General features: G+C 50.4%; 1 protein-coding gene across 2 annotated transcripts; it reads right to left on the bottom strand.

The window, feature by feature from the left end:
• Nucleotides 1–411: 411 nt before the first annotated feature.
• On the bottom strand, nucleotides 412–16,280 carry LOC140902650 (SLAM family member 8-like). Of its 2 annotated transcripts, none has more exons than XM_078850475.1 (7): nucleotides 15,992–16,280; nucleotides 10,126–10,464; nucleotides 7,346–7,642; nucleotides 6,347–6,466; nucleotides 4,828–4,919; nucleotides 3,416–3,513; nucleotides 412–600 (listed from the first exon to the last, which is right to left on the bottom strand). In XM_078850475.1, the coding sequence occupies exons 1-6, from the start codon at nucleotides 16,146–16,148 to the stop codon at nucleotides 3,421–3,423; spliced, it is 1,098 nt and encodes a 365-aa protein (XP_078706601.1). In that variant the 5' UTR covers nucleotides 16,149–16,280; the 3' UTR covers nucleotides 412–600; nucleotides 3,416–3,420. The 2 variants fall into 2 exon arrangements, with proteins under 2 accessions (XP_078706601.1, XP_078706600.1); XM_078850474.1 differs by having other exon boundaries at nucleotides 412–974; nucleotides 15,992–16,279.
• Nucleotides 16,281–20,558: the final 4,278 nt, after the last annotated feature.

Below are 20,558 nucleotides of genomic sequence, written 5' to 3'. Positions count from 1 at the left end.
ATCCCCCAGTGCCCCCAAGGGCGACAGGAGCAAAGGGACAAAAATAAACATCCATCAGTCTAAGGCCAAGCCAACCCCAGAGCAAATTCCAGCCAGCTGCTACTGCCTGCCTGTGTCCAGCCCTTGCAAGGTCACTGCAGCAGAACCAGGCAGAGCCAGTCCCAGCCAGAGGATGCTGTGTTTCCCAGTTTCGGGGTAACTGCACCTGGGTTCCCTTGAGGGCACCCACTTCAAGGTTTCCAACTCCCGGTTGTCACCTCTCCTGAGCGAAGACCCACATCTCGCTCTCTCCTGCCCGGGGGTTTTCAGGCTGCAGAGCTCCCTGGATCACGGTCGCGCTCTGCTTGCTCTCCAAGGACTATGACCAGTGTGTCGCCCGCAGATACAAGTCACCACACCGCTGCTGCTGGGCAAGCACCTTTATTCTTCAGGTAAAAGCATTACAGAGCAAACAGATGAAGTCAACAGAATAACCTAGACACAAGCTCAAAAGCTTCCCAGAGCTCAGCCCCAGGCCCAAGATCGGGCTCTGGTAGGTTCAGTCCTTGAAAGCCCACGACTGGGTTTCCCCCCACGGTTGCAAGTTCGTCTGTCTTAGATCTGGAACCAGAGCAGAGATTGGGCAGATCAGCTTTTTTTTTCTTGGCCTCACATCACATGTTTGCATCAGGCAATGAGCTGCTCCGCAGGGCACAGCTTCGAAAGGCTGGGGGCTTTGCAGAACCAGAGTCGGGGGAACTTGCACGAACCTCTCCCTTGGGATTCCCCCAGGGAAATCCACATCTCACTTCTCGTCCCAAAAGGCCCTGCGTGTCTGGCACATTTTCAGCAGAGTCTTGTGAACTCCAAGGTCTCACAGCTGCCTCAAGAGGTGAGGCATATGATCCCGACCCACAATAACACACCCACTCTCTACCTCCTCCCAGGATGTTGCAGGACTTTGCTGTCTCAGCGACACACTTTTCTTGGTGCTCCTATTTTGATACAAAGCAGAGAGACACAATCATATTTTGCAAGGTCGCTCTGTGTGTGCGCGGGGTGGGGGTGGGGGTGGGGGTGGGGGAGGGGGAGCGTGTATGTCTTTTGCTAAGGAATCTCCAAGCACTTCAGCTGGGTTTTACACAAAACCCCTCTCCTGGAGGCAGGGAAATCTCATTAACAGGAAGCACAGGGGAATAGGGAGTCGTGGTCTCCCCACGCCTCCTGCTCTAACCATTAGACAACACTCCTCTCCCTTAACTGGGCAGACAACCCAGGAGCCCTGACTCTTCGTCCTCCCACCAGTAGACCACATTCCTTTCCCAGAGGTGGGGACAGAACCCAGGAGTCCTGACTCCCAGCCTCCTGCTCTAATTCCAAGACAAAACTCTGCCTCACTTCCTCCCACCTCCCGCCAAGGAGCAGATTTGTGGTTCTCTGAAAGTGTGCGTGTCATCCATTTGTTATCGCCCTGCCAGATGGCCTTGACCCCAGATCACTAGTTGCTTCTGCTGACCGGTACCATCGTCAAAAGTTCCACTCCCAGTCACAAGGCAGACGTTGCTGCGCTGTTCCCAGGCCATCAGCCTGATGGATGAATTTAGCAACCCATGTGATTTATGGAGAGGGAAGTAAACAAGGGATGTTTGTGGCAATACACCGCGCTCTGTTCTCACAGTGTTTCCATTGCGAGAGAGCCAGAGTATTAAGGGAAGCTCCTACATTTTGGGGGGTGCTATTTCTCTGTTTCTCCTGAGCGTCCCTGCCACATGACCTAAGGGCTTGTCTACACAAGGGGAAGTTATTCCAGATTAAAGCAGGGAAGCACTATAGATATTCCTATTTCAGAGTAACAGCCGTGTTAGTCTGTATTCGCAAAAAGAAAAGGAGTACTTGTGGCACCTTAGAGACTAACCAATTTATTAGAGCATGAGCTTTCGTGAGCTACAGCTCACTTCATCGGATGCATATCGTGGAAACTGCAGCAGGCTTTATATATACACAGAGAATATGAAACAATACCTATTCCCACCCCACTGTCCTGCTGGTAATAGCTTATCTAAAGTGATGATAAGCTATTACCAGCAGGACAGTGGGGTGGGAGGAGGTATTGTTTCATATTCTCTGTGTATATATAAAGCCTGCTGCAGTTTCCACGATATGCATCTGAGGAAGTGAGCTGTAGCTCACGAAAGCTTATGCTCTAATAAATTGGTTAGTCTCTAAGGTGCCACAAGTACTCCTTTTCTTTTTAGATATTCCTATGTATCTCCCTGTATGGACACGAGAGAGAGTCTTATCCAAAATGAGCTTAATCCACTTCCAAAGCACTCTTACTCTGGAACTGGAAAGTCCACATGGGGAACTATTCTGCAGTAGCTATTCCAGTTAATTTCCCCATGTGGAGAAGTCCTAATTTCTACACTAAGGCCCTGGCAGTGTTCCGGAGTCTTAAAATGGGTTTAACTACAATTTATGCCCACTTTAAGGACTCTTTATGCAGCCACGGTGGTGCAAAGGGGGCATAGTGTCCATGAGAAACAGACCCATTATGCTGAGAACTGTATATTCCCCACAGTCTGTCGGGATCCTGGTATATTCCCCACAGGGCGCTTTGATTTAGAAATGCCACTGCCATGCCTCATGGGAGTTGTAGTGTGGGGGGCCTCATGCCCTCATTCTCCTGTGTGGATCAAGCCCCCTGGTGGGACAACATCTCCCACAATGCACAACGGTCACCTCACTGGCCGATCACTGGCTGTACCCGTCCCATGGCCCCGGTGCATCATGGGAAAAGTAGTCTGGCTGGGGACTCCAGCCATACAGCAGAATGGGGCCATGAGGCAGCCAAACTGTAAACCCCATGAGGCAACGCGGTAGCATTTCCCATTCAATTTTTTTTCCAGTTTGCGGCGGACATATTTTTATTTTCGGGTGTTAGGGTTTTTTGACCAAAAAGTTGAAAATTTCCACACGAAACCTACTATCAACGCCCCCGCCTGCCCTACATTCATTTCTGTCCAAAAACAAGGTTGTTTGGAAATTTTTCAGCCAGCCCGATGTGTAGCATACCTTCCCCCCACACCCAAAAGCTCTCCTGAGGGTCCAGACAGAGGCCAAATCCCCTTTCATTTAGCCTGGCTGCTCGCAGGGGACAGCACCATTACAGACTGCCCCAGGTCCGCCCCAGCCCACAGCCATCCCACAATGCACGGAGATGCCTTTAGTCTCCCCGAATGCCCTGTGGGATAGATACCCAGAGGGCATCGCAGCTAGACCAGCGCTAGTGTGGATAAACCCACCGCTGGCCAGGACAGCAGTCTGAACACATTTCTGAAGCTCTGTGCTCGGAAACCAGTTCCACTCAACTAGCTCCATTAGGAACAGTTCTGCGGTGTAGACGCAGCCTGAGATCCATCCTAACCACAACACTCACCTGGCCTAGGTGAGCTGCTCAGAGGGGCCAGCTGGGACCACTCGGATCTGATCATAGATGGTGGTGACCAGTGGTCTCTCGCTCGGGCAGCCAGGGTCCTAAGAGAACAAGAAAAAAGAAACTAATTTGTTGTCTTTGTTGGTTAGTTATCCTGAACTGGAAATGGCCCTTAGGGGCTGGGTGTGTGTCCCTGAGTTCAGTAGCTGCATAGATCATAGAATATCAGGGTTGGAAGGGACCTCAGGAGGTCATCTAGTCCAACCCCCTGCTCAAAGCAGGACCAATCCCCAATTTTTGCCCCAGATCCCAAATGGCCCCCTGAAGGATTGAACTCACAACCCTGGGTTTAGCAGACCAATGCTCAAACCACTGAGCTATCCCTCCCCCTTGGAATTCTCTCAATGAAGAGGGAATTCCACAATGAGTCACAGTCATTTATCCCCTTGCCAGCCACACTATAAATAAGACCATTTTTCTCTTCGAGGAACAATGATCTTGTGTCTAAGGGGAATCGTGGGCAACAGGAAATACCCTCAGTCATACTGGGCTAAGTCTTTACTCAGAGTTTGCTCAGTCCTCACTCACTGCAACTCCTTTTGCTGTCAGTGGGAGTTTTCCCTAAGTAAAAATTGTAGCTTATGTAGAAATTTCAGTTTTGCCCACTACTGAAATGCAGCCACCTCTGGGGTGGGGTGTGGCAGCTGTTTCGTATCACACAGCAACACAGTACAGGGATCGCTTGCTCAGCTCTGAAATGCAGCCACCTCTGGGGTGGGGTGTGGCAGCTGTTTAACAACCACACAGCAAAACTGCTCAGTAGCTTAGGACGGGAAGTGAAGAAGACACCCCTATCTCTGAAACAGCAGGGAGAGTTTCAGAGGCAGAAGGGAGTTACTAAAATACACGGATACATAAACAACAGACTGGAGATAGGAGCAAGACTGACACCCTTCCTGGTGTGCGTCATTTACCAGAAGCCGCTATCTCTGTAGGGAAACAACAGCTGGCAACTTCGATATCATCTTGCTGCAGCTCAGGATGCTGCTTGACTCTCCAGCAAACAAGGCTGAGTAATATCGTGCAGGGTCACAGCCCTGTCGGTGCAATTTCCTGCGGTTACCGAGGTGTCAGGTAATTTGAAACAAAAATTGCAAGCAAAGTAGAAAGGCCTGAAGGCCAGAGCGGAGGTGCTCAGAGTCAGAGGTGCTGCAGATTGCCCGAGTGGGCTGGCCGGGTCACCCCGAGACCAGGAGACCATGTGCTGCTGTGGGGTGCCATGGGGCCAGTGTGATGCAAGTCCACAAGCTGTTCACTCATTAAGCCCAGCCTTGGCTTTGCTTTCCGCTAGAGGTGCCGGGGCCCTAAGAGAGAACTGAAGGCTGCAGGAGAACTCCCCCCCGAAGGGAACTCACCTGGTCGTTCCCCTCCGGAGGGCTCCTCCTCTTGATCTCAGCATAGTGGGGCTCTGAAGGACATTCCTCCTCTGGGATCGTGGGGACAGCAGCTTAGGGGAGAATGTGGGACAGATCATTATCCTACACTGAGAGGCTGTGGGGACCCCGCCGGGTCTGGGGATGCGGTGACCACGTCCCAGCACTAATAATCCCCACTGAGGGCCAGATAATAATTATCTTCCTTTACAGATGGGGAAACTGAGGCACAGAGGAGGGCAGTGACTTGCATGAGGTCACCCAGCAGGTCAGGGAATAGAAGCACAGGTCTCCTGAATCCCAGTCGAGTGCGCTATCCATAAGGCCACACTGCCTCCCGGATTCTGCTCTCACTTACCCTGGCCTAACTCTGAAGTCAGTCCAGTGACTCTGATGAATTGACCCTTTCAAGGGCAGCCATGCAACTACTGCAGACTTGCCCCAGCGTAGCTGAGATCAGAGCTTGCCTCTTTGTGTCCCTCTCCCCTGGGATCCTGCCCAGTCTTGGGCATGTTAGACCCAGGCCAGCTGCATGGGGGAGTTTTCCCTTCTGAGCAAGGACAATACTGATACTGGCCTGTCTCACAGGGACTGCTGTAGCAATGTATGCCACGGATGGTTGTGTGGCAGCTGCCAACTTGGCTGTCACACCAGCGATTGAACCGAGGACCTATAGAGCTAAAAGCCAGCATTGTTACAGGTTCATCAGAGCGGCCGTACTGGGTCAGACCAATGGCCCAGCTAGCCCAGCATCCTGTCTCTGACAGTGGCCGGTGCCAGACGCTTGAGAGGGAATGAACAGAACGGGAGAACTGTGGAGTGACCCAGCCCCTGTCGTCCAGTCCCCGCTTCTGGCATTAGCTTGAGCTAAAGTTCTCCAGGAGGAGCCGTAACAGAGTCTGTAGATGTACAGAGAGGGCCCGGCCCCACACTCCCCCCTGTGGGTTACACATGCAAAACGCTCCGTGAAATGCATGATACAAAGTGCTATTAATTTAAACAAATCTTGAATGGAAATGTTAACACAATGCCTGCCGTGACTACCAGCTGTAACCCTTTAGTAGCCCCATTGGCTATGGTACAACTCCTCTCACCAGTCAGCATTACACCGAGCAATAAGCATTCGTAGATTGACCCCCCATCATGGATTGTCCAGCAGTTTAGAACCTATGATTTTCACCTCCAAAACACAATAGTCTCCCACTTGAGCTAAAGGAGTTACTCCAGTAGCTGGTAGCAGTAGAAGGTTTTTATGAACCATCCATTAGAGAAGGAGGCAACACACACTTTACATGTATGTTACATGTGCCAGATTGGACCTTGACTATATAACATTCAAGAAAAGAGAATCAACAGTGTAACCATAAAATACAGGAAAGTGTGGGAGGGGAAAGTGGCTGGCAGAATTACTCATGAATAAGTTAATAATCAGCAATTATTTATTTGTGACCCATCAGCTGACTGGGGCCATTAGTGTTTCTGTAAGAAGGAAGTTACCTACCTCGGCCGACTGGCTTTTTCCTCCTTTTCTTCCACAGCCACATCCCGACACAGGCTGCTGTGACGACGATCAGCCCAACGCACAGAGGCCCCATCCACATGGCTGTGTCTGTGCCTTTGTCTGCGACGACAGATCAGAAACACATGACGTGGTGCCCAGCTCGACGCCGACCAGGAAAACACAGGACAAGGCCGCGTTCCCAGAACATGGCTGCGTGTGGGAAGAAGGGCTCTTTGTCTAGCACTTGATCCCACGCCTGTGGTACCCATTCTATTGGCTCCAGCGGACTTTGGATCCAGACCATCTGGCCAGGTGCTTTATAAATAAGACACCAAGGTCCTTGCCCTAAAGCGCTGGCAATCTGAATACATGCCAGAGCGGTACGTTTTAAGGCCAGAATGGACCAATAGGATCACATAGGCCGACTTCCTGACCCGTGACCTAAAACTCAGGCTTCTTAGCGTATGTCTACACCGCAGTTCAAAACCCGCGGCTGGCCCGTGCCAGCTGACTCAGCTCGCAGGGCTCGGGCTGTGGGGTTGTTTAACCGCAGCATAGACATCCGGGCTCGGGGTAGAGTCCGGGCTCTGGGACCCTGCGAGGTGGGAGAGTCCCATAGCCTAAGACAGAAAGTCTCCTCTGCAATAAAAAGGCCCCTAGCCCGAGCCCGGGAGTCCGAGTCAGCTGGCCCGGGCTAGCTTGGGTTTCTAGCTGCAGTGTAGACACACCCAAAGTGCCAGGGCAGCCGCGCCTTAGCTGAGGTTTCTGCAGAGGGGGATTGGCTGCGTGCATTGTTGTGACCTCCTCTGCTGGAGGAAACAGGATTCGTGTGCAGTCTTTAAATAAATAAATGATACTGGAAAATACCCAGGCTCCGCCTCATTGATTTCTCACAAGAAGCTGTCCTGCCAGACCCTGAATTCTGCTGCTGCTCGGCAGAGGGGCGACGCTATATTAAGTAATAAAAGGCAAGGTTGGGACAGGCTGTAAATCCCTCACCTCCGCTTTGGCAGATGCTCTGCAGGTCAGGAGAGACGCTCTTCTGGTCGACAGGGTTGCTGGCCATGCAGGTGAAGGTAGAGTTCGGGGGGTTGGGCTGCAGAGACAGGCGGAGGGTCCTGCCATCAGGGGAGAGCTGGTACCGCTCAGAATTGCCCAGGCCTCGGGGTGGGTTCCCTTTCCTCCAGGAGATGTTAACCTCTTCCCTGCCAGACACCTGACACTGCAGAGTGACGTTGCACCCATCGGCCGTGCTGGAGACTGAGTGACTCTTTATCTCCGGCTCTGGCACAGGCTCTGTGTTTCAATCACAAAGAAAACCCAGAATCCCAGCAATGCTCGAGAAGTCGTCTACTCCAACCCCGGCACTAAGGCAGGGCCACGTCAGCCTAGACCAGGCCAGACTGAGCCCACTTTTCGTCTCCTACCTCCAGTGGACACAAGAACAATTGATCCCTGCCTCTTTGTCACAGCCCTTCACATGTTTGAAGACTATTAGGTTCCCCCAAACCTCCGTCTTCCTTTCCCAGGACTAGACATGCCCAGTGTTTTTAACCTTTCCTCATTTTCTGAACCTTTTGTCATTTTAGATATTCTCCTCTGGACTCTCTCCAGTTGGTCCGTGTCTTTCCTAAAGTGCGGCGCCCCGACCTGGACACGGGACTCCAGCTGAGGTTTTCCAGTGCTCGATAGAGCGGGACAGGGACGTCCCGGGTCTGGCCTACGACGCTCCTGTTCATACACCCCAGAGGGATGTCAGCCCTTTTCACAACTGCATCACACCACTGACCCATATGCAGTTTGTGATCAACTCTAAGCCCAGCTCAGCAGTTCTGCCACCCAGCCAGTGAGTCCCCATTCTGCAGCGGCTTTTCCCTTCCTACGTGAAGGCAGGCCCTGCAGGTGACAGAGCTGCCCGAGTGCCAGCGGGCAAGTCACCCTCCATGTCCAAACAATGGCAGGATGAACCGGCAGGGCTCGATTCACACCAGCTGGGCCGAGCTGTGCTGAGCTGTGCTGAGCTATCAGAGCCGGATACTCCCCGAGCAGGATTAACCCCTGCAGGAGGGCAGGCGAGCTTCCATCGTCCTCTGCCCCCAGGGACTCCCCCCAAGTAGAAGGAGCTGTAAGCCCCACCAGTGGCTCCACTGAGACCCACTCCGGGAGAAGCTACATCCATGCTCCCCTGGCTCTCCCTAGCATGTTGCCCCGTACTGGGTGCTACTGGCCACCTACGATCCCCACCCTGGAGTGGGTAACAGCCTATTGCACCTTCCCATTGCTGCAACCTTCCCCCTGGTAAAATTTCTCTTGCTGCGGCCCTGGCACCCGCTCTGTGCCAGCTTGGTTAACGTACCCTCCACTGCGGGGAATGGAATCGACAACAGCTCTAGCTCCCTGTCGTTCCACGGGCAGGAGCCCAGCGAGCTCCCAGTGGGCCCGGGGAAGGCAGAGTCTGACCAGCCGCAAAGCGATGGAGTCCCCGGGGTATCACTTGGCCGAGGGGTCAGTGGAAAAGGGAGGGGAGCTGACTCATCCCACAAACCACATATGTGTGTCCCAAAGTAACTGGCCAAATTGTCCTTGTGGGGTGTTGGTAGCCCATCTTGGGACCCCGTGAGCGCTGGGCGTTTGGCTAGGATGGAGGGGAAGGGTGATTGCGGCTAACGCAGACAATTGGGGTCAGATTCATAACCCAGATGTACCCCCAGCCACTCTCCCAGCTGCCAAGGCCAGGCAGGGCTCTGCTCACAGGATACTGCCCCACACCAAGGGCAGCGGCTCAGATGACCTGGGCGTAAGCTCAGGATGGGTGGATGAATAGGGAGGATCATAGACTAATGCTAGATACAGAGACAGAGCGATGGATAGTCAAACCCCTGCACATGGTCCCTTCTGACCTTGGTGTCTATGGGTCTATCAAGATCATCTAGTGGGACCTCCTGCCCATCGCAGGCCACACAACCTCTCCTGGAAAGACCCCTAACCTCTGGCTGAGTTAATGATGGGTAAATAGACAGCTGATACGTAGGTAAATAGACTTTTCTTTTCCCCTTTTCCTCACTGCACTAAAGTTTTATTGCCCATCAAGAGCCATAATTTGTTTCAATTCACAGATGGCAGGCTTGTTCTGTGTTTCTAAATGTGGGTTTTATGGAAACTGATAAGCTTATTTGCATTAGAAACATACAGGAAGATTACAAAGAAGTTCAACAGAGATGGGCCAAAACCTGATCCCGGAGTCTGAACCCCTTTGAGTTTCAGAGACTCAGTGTGAATCACTGGATTCATCCTCGTCTCTCTGATTTTGGTTCTAGGTTGGACCCTATAAGGAAAAAGGGCCTATTTCCCAATCCTCATTCAGACACAATCAAAATCCATCAGGAACAGCCAGTCCGGTGAGATTTTGGCCCAAGATGGCAGAAATCTCTCTGAATGTCTTATCTCACTGGATTTCATCCACGCTGGCCTGAAACATGAGAACGGCCCAGCTGAACAGCCCATCCTGACGTGGCCTGGAATCTATGGCACCTCTTGTGGAGACAGGACTGGGTTGTGAGAGATATGAAGGGGATATTTTAGAGATGCTGCTGCACCTGGACAAACCCTGTGGTTCCCCTTAAGCCCTATTTTGAAGGCGTAAACGGTGCAGAGACCTCGTGCTGGTTGCACTGCACAGGGGTGAATTGCACCAACGTGCACAAAATCAGAGCTTCAGCCGTACCCTAGTATTTCTGGAAACTGGGTTACAGCTAAGAAACCGATTTGTCGTCACTTACCATAGACCGTGAGGAGAAAGGCCTGTTCCTCCAGAGTTGCTGGTACGATCTTAACCCGGGCCTCATAAACTCCGCTATCGCCCAGCTCCAGAGCCTTGATCCTCAGCGAGGTCTCGTACATTTCTAGCCTCTGCTGAAATCTGTCGCTGGGATCCGGTCGCTCAAACTTCTCCCCATTGAACTCAGCCAGCTGGATCGTCGCACCTGTCCCAGCCTTAAAGCTCCATTCGATTTTTTTCACCTTTTTCCCGGGGGATAGATCCACAGACAGCACGACCGATCCTCCCAGAGTCCCATTCACCTGCCGGTCAGGAGTCAGTTCTTGGCCAATTATGATGCCTAAAAAAATGCAAAACCAACCAGAAACAACCAAGCCTCCACCAAAAAGGATTGTGATATTTTATCAGGATGATGCTGAAGATGAACAGCTAAAGCTGTCACTTTCTTTTATAACGCTTTGGAATAAAACACAGGGCTGACAGGCACGTGGAGGACAAGAACGAAGGAGTTAACAGAATATTATATCCCTTCACCAGGTATTTCTTACGGATAAAGGCACCAACAGGTTGTGAGTGGTGAGAACATTTCATTCACACCCACCCACATAATTTCACATTCATCCTTAAATATAACTTAGGCTCTCCTCAGGTTTTTAAATGGTATTTGGTAACCAGGAATAGTTTGTTCTCTGCAACAGAACCTATCCTTTTTATATGCCAACAAAGGGTTTAATCTATTGCAGCCATCTCACGAATTGTTGGTAACCAATATCCATGTTTTTCCCTTGTAGTCTGTAGTGTCATTTTTGTTTCCCTTTTAATTTGATATCCAAGGTAATTCTGCTGGTGTTAAACACACCTCGTCTCCCCACCAGTGTAAAAGGGCCTGGGCATATTATCTTGCTACACACATTTGTTCTTGGTGGTGTCCTTCCGTCGTCTCCCTAATTAACTACTGCGATTCCAGTGGGAAGGAGGCTCCTTCTTCACTGACTTCCTCCCCTAAACTACTGCTGTGTTGCTGTGCGCTGTTGAACAGCTGCCCCGCTCCACCTCAGAAGTGGTCGCATTACAGTGATGGGTTCTTCGTTATTATTATTTCTATTTCAGCAGCACCTAGCAGCCCCAGTTGAGACCAGGGCCCTATTGTGCTAAGTGCTGTATGTACTGACAGACAGTCCCTGCCCCAAAGAATGTGGAGACTGGGGAGGGAGGGAGGCAGATTTTCAGACAAGCTCTGTATGTTGGGAGCAGAGCTCTTGTGAAAAATCCAGTCCTGTAGGTCCTGAATCTAGAGCCTTCCCCACATGCCTCTCCTTCCTCCCATAAAGGACCAATTTCTACCTATAGGCCCAAATCACCTCACCCTTACGCAGGCAAAGCTGCCGTTAACTTGACTCTTAAGGGGAGCTTTGCCTGAGTAAGAACTGCAGGACTTGGCCCGTATTTTATAAAGAGCATTGGGATGAAACTGGCTGTATGAAAAGTAAGGTCTTCGTGAATTTCAGTCTCATCTGAGCCAGTGTTCTTTGTTTGCCATGCTGCCCTTTGAGGGAGAAGCGACAGATGCGATTGTATATTAAAAGGAAGATCAGGTGACCACATCACAGCATTTATGCTGCATTAACTCTTCCAGTGGCCAAAATTATAAGCTGCTTGTTTCCTGTATTGCAGAGACATTTCTGCGCTCAGAGTCAGGAGAGGTGGGGGTTTGTGGGGGTTGGGTTGTGTTTTTCTCCCCCTTACTGGCCACTGGTAATTTCTTCTCAGCCTCAGCTCAGTTATTTGAATTCCCCCACCCCCACCCCGTGGAAACTGATCTTGATCTCCAACCGAGGGCGATTTGGTTTGCAAAGCACAAGCTGAAATGGCTAGCCAAATGCACGACCAAAAAAAACCGCACACAGTACGTGATAGAAGCACACGCAGCATGTGTGTCCTTGTATGAGATGCATAGATTTACTACTTGGGAGAGTGCAAACTTGCTTCCCCCTCTCCAAAATATTCGTTTCGCTGTCTGGAAAAGGGCCGGGGCTTGAATCTCATAGAGGGCATGGTGTTCACTGCAAAATAGCTATCTACCTGTACAGATATAGGTAGACAGCTATAGATAGCTAGATGTGTTCTTACCTCGGCTTTTCACTCTGGTTAGCAGTGTGTTGAGCCCCAGGCTGCCCTGCTGCGTTAACCCCAGATAAAAGCAGAGTTGCCGTGTGTTCACTGCTATTTTAACCAGAGTTAGATCAGCTGAGTTCAGTACACACCTTTCGGGCCGGATTTAGGGGCAGGCGACCATCTGGGGTGCCGGGCTAGGGGGCGCTGGGCTTGGGGGGCTGTTTTTGTTATTAGCGACAAAAGGGGAAAATAGAACGTTTGAAGTAAAATGTTTCGGGTGTTCTGTAGGTAGATTCATTTGTCATGTTAGGCCATTTCAGTTAGTCTTAAAATGAAGAAATTTCTATAAACGTAGAGGAAATGAATATTTTTTAATTTGCTTATATATGGCATGAATAAATACAGATTTACAGAACCTGGTGTGCAAATTTATCATCCTACATGACAAGGATAAATCATGCATGCAAATCGTGCAGTCATGAAATGGGCTGCAAACGCCATACAAAACAAGGCATTCAAAAGTTTAACACATGGGGGGGGGGCGCCGAAGACGCTCCTCGCCTGGGGTGCTGTCTGGTCTAGGGCCAGCCCTGTGCAGTGAAGCCATACGCTTACACTGAAGCCACTTGACCCTGCTCTAGATGTAGAAAGGGACCTTCAAATTGGCACAAATATAATCTACCCTAATTTGAATGTCTCTCGATGCGGCTGGAGCGGAGTAAAGGGGCCAGGTTGCGTCTACACTGGAGCTGAAGATGTGAAGTCCAGCTCGAGCAGCCCTCCCTGCACTAGCCCAGAGCAAGCTAGCAGCGTGGCTGACCGCACAGGGTTCACAGTGTGGATTTCAGATGGGATCCCACATGGGCCGCGTCCAGGCAGCTTCACGGCTGTTTTTAGTGCATCAGCTTGATCACAGCTAGCGTAGGTACATCCACCCGAGCCTCCAGCTCCAGGGCACATCTACACAGCAAACAAAACCCGGCAGGAGCAAGTCTCAGAGCCTGGAACAACTGACCTGGGCACTCTGGGGCATTCAAACTCCAGGTCCCGCTACGTCTAACTGGGTCCACCTAGATACAAATGAGAGGCTGTGTTGTATCAGTGTGTTCCGGCACACTGATAAGAGGGATAACCAATGATCTTACATAAGCTCTAAAATGAGGCAGTTTTTACACCTGGCTGGAGGCCGTGGTGATGGACAGCATATTAAAGAGGAAGAATGCAGCGGAGTAAGAAGCGTGCATGCCAGCCAAACCTTGGCTGGATACATGATCCTTTTCCTATAGACACGCTTCTCTTGCCCTCGGGTTACACAATGAACTTTAAGTCTGCAAGGAACAGAGCTGGAGCCAGAGGCCACGTCTACACGGGATACTGGCTGGTGCATAATAATGCGGACACAGCTGATAGCCGCAAAACGGCGCTTTTGCAGGTATCACCTATTCCACCGTTCCTGAACCAAACCAGATATACTGGTAAAACTGCGTCTACACCAGTGGCTTTTGTAGGTCAGGGATCACCCCTCCTCCCACCCCGACTGACAGAACTGTGTGCGCAGAACTGGGCCCACCTGTGGTGTAGATATAGGCTGATGCTTTGTCTGCACTGGGGATTTGCCCCAGCTCCAGTCCCTGGCATAGATGCATCACTGCAAAGGCAGGCAAAGCCACTACTTGCCCTGGTATCATTTAGCCCTGATAGGAACTAGGGTGAACAGCATTGGTGTAAATGGTATATAACGGTTGGCCCAGCCTACGGGCAGGTTTGCCAGTTTCAAGTCACCCTGGTGATCTGGGGGGAATTCAGGGCAGTCTGCTGGCTGGAGTCAGTGCAAATCCCCCAGTGTGAACCAAAATTTACTTTCTTTTAATGAAAGAGCAGTTCTCCAGCAATCATATCACTTGCTATACGAAGCTCACTCGTGCTGGTCACAAGTAGCAATATTATAAGATAACGATTGAAATAATTATGTAAATTAGACTGGCGCCAGCTAAACACGGGGTGTCCGACGCCAGATCTCAGCCAGGGGAGTCCAGCAAATGACGTTCGATTTCTCTCTCTTTCTCCTTTCGTACTACATAGTGTCAAATACAATTTAGGAGCTGCTGGGTTTTTTAACTCCCAGCTCTGTTATTAGGGTGTCCTCATTTAAGATCCGCTTGTCCAATTTGCTTCCAATGTAGAAGAAAAATCCTACCTTAATCCTAGAGCTAACTCACCCGGTTTGAGACCGAGAGGACTTTTTCTGCATTTCAGGGAGTGTGAAATGATATGATCACAGTTTTCTGAATATAGTTTTTGACCAGTTTTTATTCTTGCTATAATTTCCTCATGGATGGATGCATGGATGGAAGAAAAAAAAAGACAAAGAAAGACTCTGTAATGGAAACTCAGTTGTAACCTTAACTACGGAGTCCTATCACTCCATAATTTAACAGACCAGATAAACTTTTCCATCTTTAGCCTCCTCTTCCCATGTAGCAGCATGGAAAGAGCAGAAAGAGCAAACCCTGTAAGCTTCGAACCTGTGATCTAGACATTTGCCAATCTCAGGGGTAAAACATCTTTTATCAAATGAAGAAAACACCGGTTAAAATTTCTTTGCTTCTTAAATGTTTCTATGACCAAATTACAAGACCAGTGAGTAACATTAATCCAAAAATATATTCAGAAAATGTGAGAGGATTATTTTAAAGCCTTTATGATTTATTCTGTAGGTTTCCCTTCCCGTCAGTACTACACACATCTGGATGCCCCAGGACTTGGTTTAATTGTCCTAGGAGCAGTTTTAAGACAAAGTACATCAAAATCTAGGTGTACGAATAGCACGTGAGGTGTTTAGACAGAGACAGACAGGCATTCTCTAGCAGTCTGTACATTTGTAACTCCCAGATCCTTTAAACTTGTTGTTTCTCTCGCACTTTCCAAACGTACCCATCTTCTGGCATTCTACGGAAAGCTATTTTTTTTAAAGGGCAGCAGTGGAACAGAATAAAGAATAAATACAACACTGATATGAACCTTCTGGCTTATTTTTGGATCTCTGCTTACTATGGCTGGTCTTGCAAACCTCTCTAGATTTACTGTATATACGACAGCTTTCAAAACCATAAAGTACCTAGAGCTTTTGAGCACATTAATGCAAACAAATAAGTGAACTGAATAAATCCACAGGAAAATCCAAATGGGTTACAGGCATGAAAAAGCAGCACAGATCAACCCCCTTTCATCCTCACAGCCAGTGAAAAAATGAACAGTGCACAGAAATCAAGGTTTTCCAAGGTCTTGGGTTACTTTTGTTTGACACTTGTCAGAAGATTTTTTGATTGATAAGATTCCAACTTCCCTCTCCAATGTTTCATGCCACTTGCCCTGCCTGCTTTCTAAATCCCTAGAACTAAAATTCATTTGGTGACAAAAGAGTTACAAACTAGTGAGCATTTTAAATAGGTTTAGTGGCTCCCCAGATATTACTTACCAAATAATTATTCCGATAATATTCACCAACAGTCACTGACCAGTCACTTCTCCCCCTTGATTCTAAACTATTGCACATATACACACAGTAGCTGCTCTGAGTGCATGCACACAGGATAATTTGCTAAAGAATCTACTTACCCCCTGCAACCCTATGGTTAATGACACCTTGAATCTCCAGTACTTTACTACTGAAGAAAACCTCCTGCTTCCCTGCCTACCTGTGGGTCTTTCCCTTGTGCTGGTAGATTTTAAGCCAGTGATTAGTCACTTACCTGCCAAGAAACTGATCAGTAGCAGTAGCAGGAATGGGACAGAGGGGCGTCTCACCTCCATGTCCTCATCACTGCCTGTAGCTGAAACAATGCAATCTGAGCTGCGAATACAGGGGGAAGTGCAGCACATAGGACACACCCTGCCCTTCTCGCCCATTAGACAAACACGGGGGTGGTCTTGGAATATGCATAAATAAATAAAATGGCTAGCAAGTCGTTAACCAAGGGTGCAGATCAGACTGCCAGCCACCAAGCCATTCAGAATTGGACCTCATCACTTATGAGCCATGCCACATTATTGTACCCTGTCTTAAGTAAAGTGATCATCAGTCTCACGCAGATGGGACCGAAATGAGCATTGGGTTATTTCAACATCGACATCTGGACATTTCTACTCCATGTAAACGTCACCTTAGTTGACTCTATTTTCATCTTTTCTCTGCGGGCCAGGTGAACAGGCTGACCAAACAAAATGTCCCGAAAGTAGCTTTGCCTGTGTTTGCTTTCCACAGGGACGCTGGCAGACACACTGATTGGCAGTATAGTTCTGCTAGCTAACAAAAATATTGCACAGCTGTGGCTCCTATCACCCTAGCGTTAGAACACCTCCCACACGTAGATTAATTATCCCCACCAGACGGGGACTGCTTTGTCTCCTTTGTACATGCAACTCCCTTGGCATTAGTGAGGTTTGAACTTGAGATCTTCAGGCTCTGGTTCTTGAGATAAAGGCCTGGGCATACGCCTACTGACCTTGGTAAAGTGCTTTGAGATCTATTGCTGAGAAGTGCTAGATAAGAGCTATGTATTAGTAAGTCATCACAGTCAAATACACTCACACACAGCTGGATACCTAACATAGGTTAGCTATTTCACAGTAAAATTTGAATGGAGACCAGTTTCTGTCACTTTTACCACACTGTAGCTAGGTGAGGTCAACACTGCTGTCCTTGTGTGATCTCACCTAGCTATGTTGTAGGATGAGCTTCAGAGCATTGTCTCCATTAGGGTTTTATAGCACAGTAGCTAAATCCATGGTGTGTGGGTGGGTGTGTGGGAGACAAATTACACCTTTTTGGGGCAGTGAAGACATGGTCTAAGTCTGTTAGCCGGTAGTTATGCTCCATGGGCCAGCTGTAGCTGTGGGAAATATGACACACTTTGCCAGTGTCTCACCTAGCTCAGGTGGGAGTTGAGATGAAGTCATGTGCTCAAGGTGACAAAACTGAGATATCCCACGTTCCAGGCCAATGACTTGGCCACGGGACCGGCCTCTTGCAGTCTGGCCGAGATGGGCCTGAAATGGTGAAAGCGCCCCCTAGTGCTTCTAAAGGAGCTTTCTCGTCAGCTTCAGTTGACAAAGTGAAAAATCTAGAAGGGGGGGAAACCCAGGGGGTTGAGGAAGGCTGCAGTGAATTTGCAGGTCTCATGCAAACACAAACACACAATAATGACTTGTTAGCTGCACACGGACACAGACAATAGCATTTGGAAGGGCAGCTGATCAAAAAAAATAATAATTTTTTTCCCCTGTGCAAAACTTCGGTTTTCAATAGAAATTTGAAACTAAACAGTTTTGGCCAAACCCCGAAATATTGCAATTTGGAAATGCTGCGGCTTTGCCTGATGGGAGTCGTAGTTTGGATGCCTTAAATTCCAGGCTTCCTGGTCAGACTACAAATCCCCCCTTCATCAGAGAAGTCCCTGGCCATGGTGCATTATGGGAGATGTGGGCAGGTCAGGAAGCCTCACCCATAGAGAATGGAGACAGGAGGTAATTGACCTACAGTTCCCATGAAGCACCATGGGAACATTGCGAAATCCAAACAATTGAGTTTGCGGGCATTCAGTTTTTCAATGACAAATCAAAGTCTTCTGCACAAAGCAGCCACTTTCCCTGAAAAATTTTGGTTTAGTCAAAATCCCGGTTTCCCAGCAAAAACTGTTTTTCATGGAAAAAGTTTTGACCAGCCCTAATTAGAATGTTAATCTCCAAAAGACCGTTACTGGTAAACCAGCTCTTGATTAAGAGAACTATTTACAGACATGCTGCAGCCCAGATTCCAGCCCTGTGCACACAGACTGACTTCTGAGTGCCTCCTCCAAACTCTTCCCCCCTGCAACCTGTGCTCCTCCCGCCAAGTTCTGCGCCAGTTGCTACATCTTTCCTTGCAACCATTTTTGTTGCTGTTGTGTCCTTTGTGCCAGCGTTTGCTGATTTGCTGGGGCTGGAGGTTATTAGTACATAGCCCACTGCCGGGACATGGTCTGTACTGCTGGGCCATTGTAATCTGTTAGGTCTCCTAGCCATTCAAGTGTGCTGGCCTTTGTCCCCCTCTCCCGCTTGCCCATGTTATTGTGGTTGGTGGGGCACTGGCTTCCCCCCTCTTGCTGCCATCATTCTGTTGATCCTCCTACATCAGTCCCTCTCACAGACTTTAAGTAGGGTGACCAGACAGCAAGTGTGAAAAATTGGAATGGGGTGGGGGGTAATAGGCACCTATATAAGACAAAGCCCCAAATATCGGGACTGTCCCTATAAAATCGGGACATCTGGTCACTCTAACTTTAAGGCAGGAGTGGCAGAAGCACCCTAAAAGTGTGGGGGGGGAGGGGCCACAGTCACCCAAACCGTGGCTCCCGCCCCCTGCTCACTCCTCTCCACCCCTCCGCCCATCACTCACCCTTAGGGCCGGTAAAAAGTGGGCAGGTATCGCCCTTGCACCTTTAAAAGTGTGGGGGGGGCATGGCCCCCTGACCCCCTGTTCTGGTGCCCCTGCTCTAAAGCAGAAGGGACCATTATGATCCTAGTCTGACCTCCTGCCCATCGCAGGCCACAGAACCTCCCCCACCCTCTCCTGTAACAGACCCCTCACCGCCTGAGTCACTGAACTCCTCACAGCATGACTTAACAACTTCACCTTCCAGAGACGCTGCCATCCACACTAGATTAAACCTGCAAATGACCCGTGCCCCAGGCTGCAGAGGAAGGCGTAAAACCCACAGGGTCTCAGTCAATCTGACCTCAGGAAAATTCCTTCCTGACCCCAAATCTGGTGCTCAGTTGGACCCTGAGCATGTGGGCGAGACCCACCAGCCGGACACCTGGGAAAGAATTCTCTGTAGTAACTCCGGGGCCTCCCCGTCTAGTGTCCCATCTCCGGACATTGGAGATATTTGCGGCTACATGCCATTGTGGGCAGTCCCATCCTACCACCCCCTCCATAAACTTCTCAAACTCAGTCTTGAAGCCAGTTAGATTTTTTGCCCCCCCCCCGGCTCCCCTTGGGAGGTTGTTCCAGACCCTCACTCCTCTGACGGTTAGAAACCTTCGCCTAATTTCAAGCCTAAACTTGCTGTTGTCTGAGGCTCTTTTACCCCGTCCTGGTCCTGTCCGTGGCCCTGCAGCCCAGGCGTGCCAGCTGTTTGCAGCAACTCCACCCCCCCCGCCCGAGTCTGCAGACCCCTGCAGCGTGCACTGCTCTCACTTCCCTAGTTTCCTGTGGCTATTCGATGGTTGGACCCAACCTGCTCACCCGTGGGTAGCGGCCTCAGGTCTTCGGCTTCTTTATTGTAGCTGCTGCCTGCTTCGCTTGGCGTCTCCTCACAGCGGCTGTGTCCTCGGCCGGGCTGCAGCAGACGACCCCTCATGGGCTCTCCGGCCCATCGGTCCCTGTGCTGGGCCACTGGCTCGTCCCCGGGAGGGTGTGTGCTGGGAGGCGAGGAGGGGAGAGCAGGGGTGGCAGGTGTTGAAACCAGCCAAGCCAGGATGGAGCGGAGAGTGGCCTGGGAGCTGCCTCTGTCACCAAGACATTGGGCAGGGAAGGTTCAACGCGCCGACGCCCACAGGGGACCCACGGCACAGCAGGGTGGCCGGCAGAGGACCCAGAGGGGCCCCACAGCACAGAGTCCTGGTGCTGCCAGGTGAGACCAAGGGCCTAGGAGTAAACTTCCCTTGTAGCCATTGGGGGACCATGTTGGGACCCAACTGAGGCGATTTCAAAACTGCCATTGGGTCATGTCCCTGGGGGGCCCCAAGGGTGGGGAGCAGAGTGGGGGCAGGCATCCCGTCAGGATTTCAGGGAGTACTCCATGTTCCAAGACAGAGGGGGTCACCTCAGAGGCACAAACCCCCACACCAAACAGGAGAGCGAGAGATGACCCCCCGGCTCCTCCGGGAGCGAGAGGACTGGCAAAGGGTTGGTTGGGCAGGTGAGCATAGGCCAGGCTAGCGTAGCATACAGGAAGAAGGGGGCAGGAACGGTCAGGAGCAGGGGCCATCGAGGTTGGGTTTGGGACTTGAAAGGGGGAAATCACTGGGGGGAGACGCTGCTCTGCCCTGCTGAGCTTGTGTGTAATGAGGCAAGCCACCGAAAACAGGAGGCAAGCTCCGGAGAGCCCGTCCCCACTCGTCACCCGTTGGTGAACGGGAATGGCGTCGGGCGGCTCCTACCCTGAAGCTAGCATGGCGCTGGCTGTGACTGTCACTGGGGTGTCTGGGCATTGCTGCTTCTCCCCTCCCCCTGCGAAAGCAGGTAAGGACCCAGCTTTCCCTGGTTGGCGCGGG

This window comes from Lepidochelys kempii, chromosome 24 (assembly GCF_965140285.1).
Source record: "Lepidochelys kempii isolate rLepKem1 chromosome 24, rLepKem1.hap1, whole genome shotgun sequence".
Taxonomy (NCBI): Eukaryota; Metazoa; Chordata; order Testudines; family Cheloniidae; genus Lepidochelys; species Lepidochelys kempii.
Note: the sequence above shows the minus strand (reverse complement) of the source record. Positions and strands in the feature narration are given on the sequence as shown.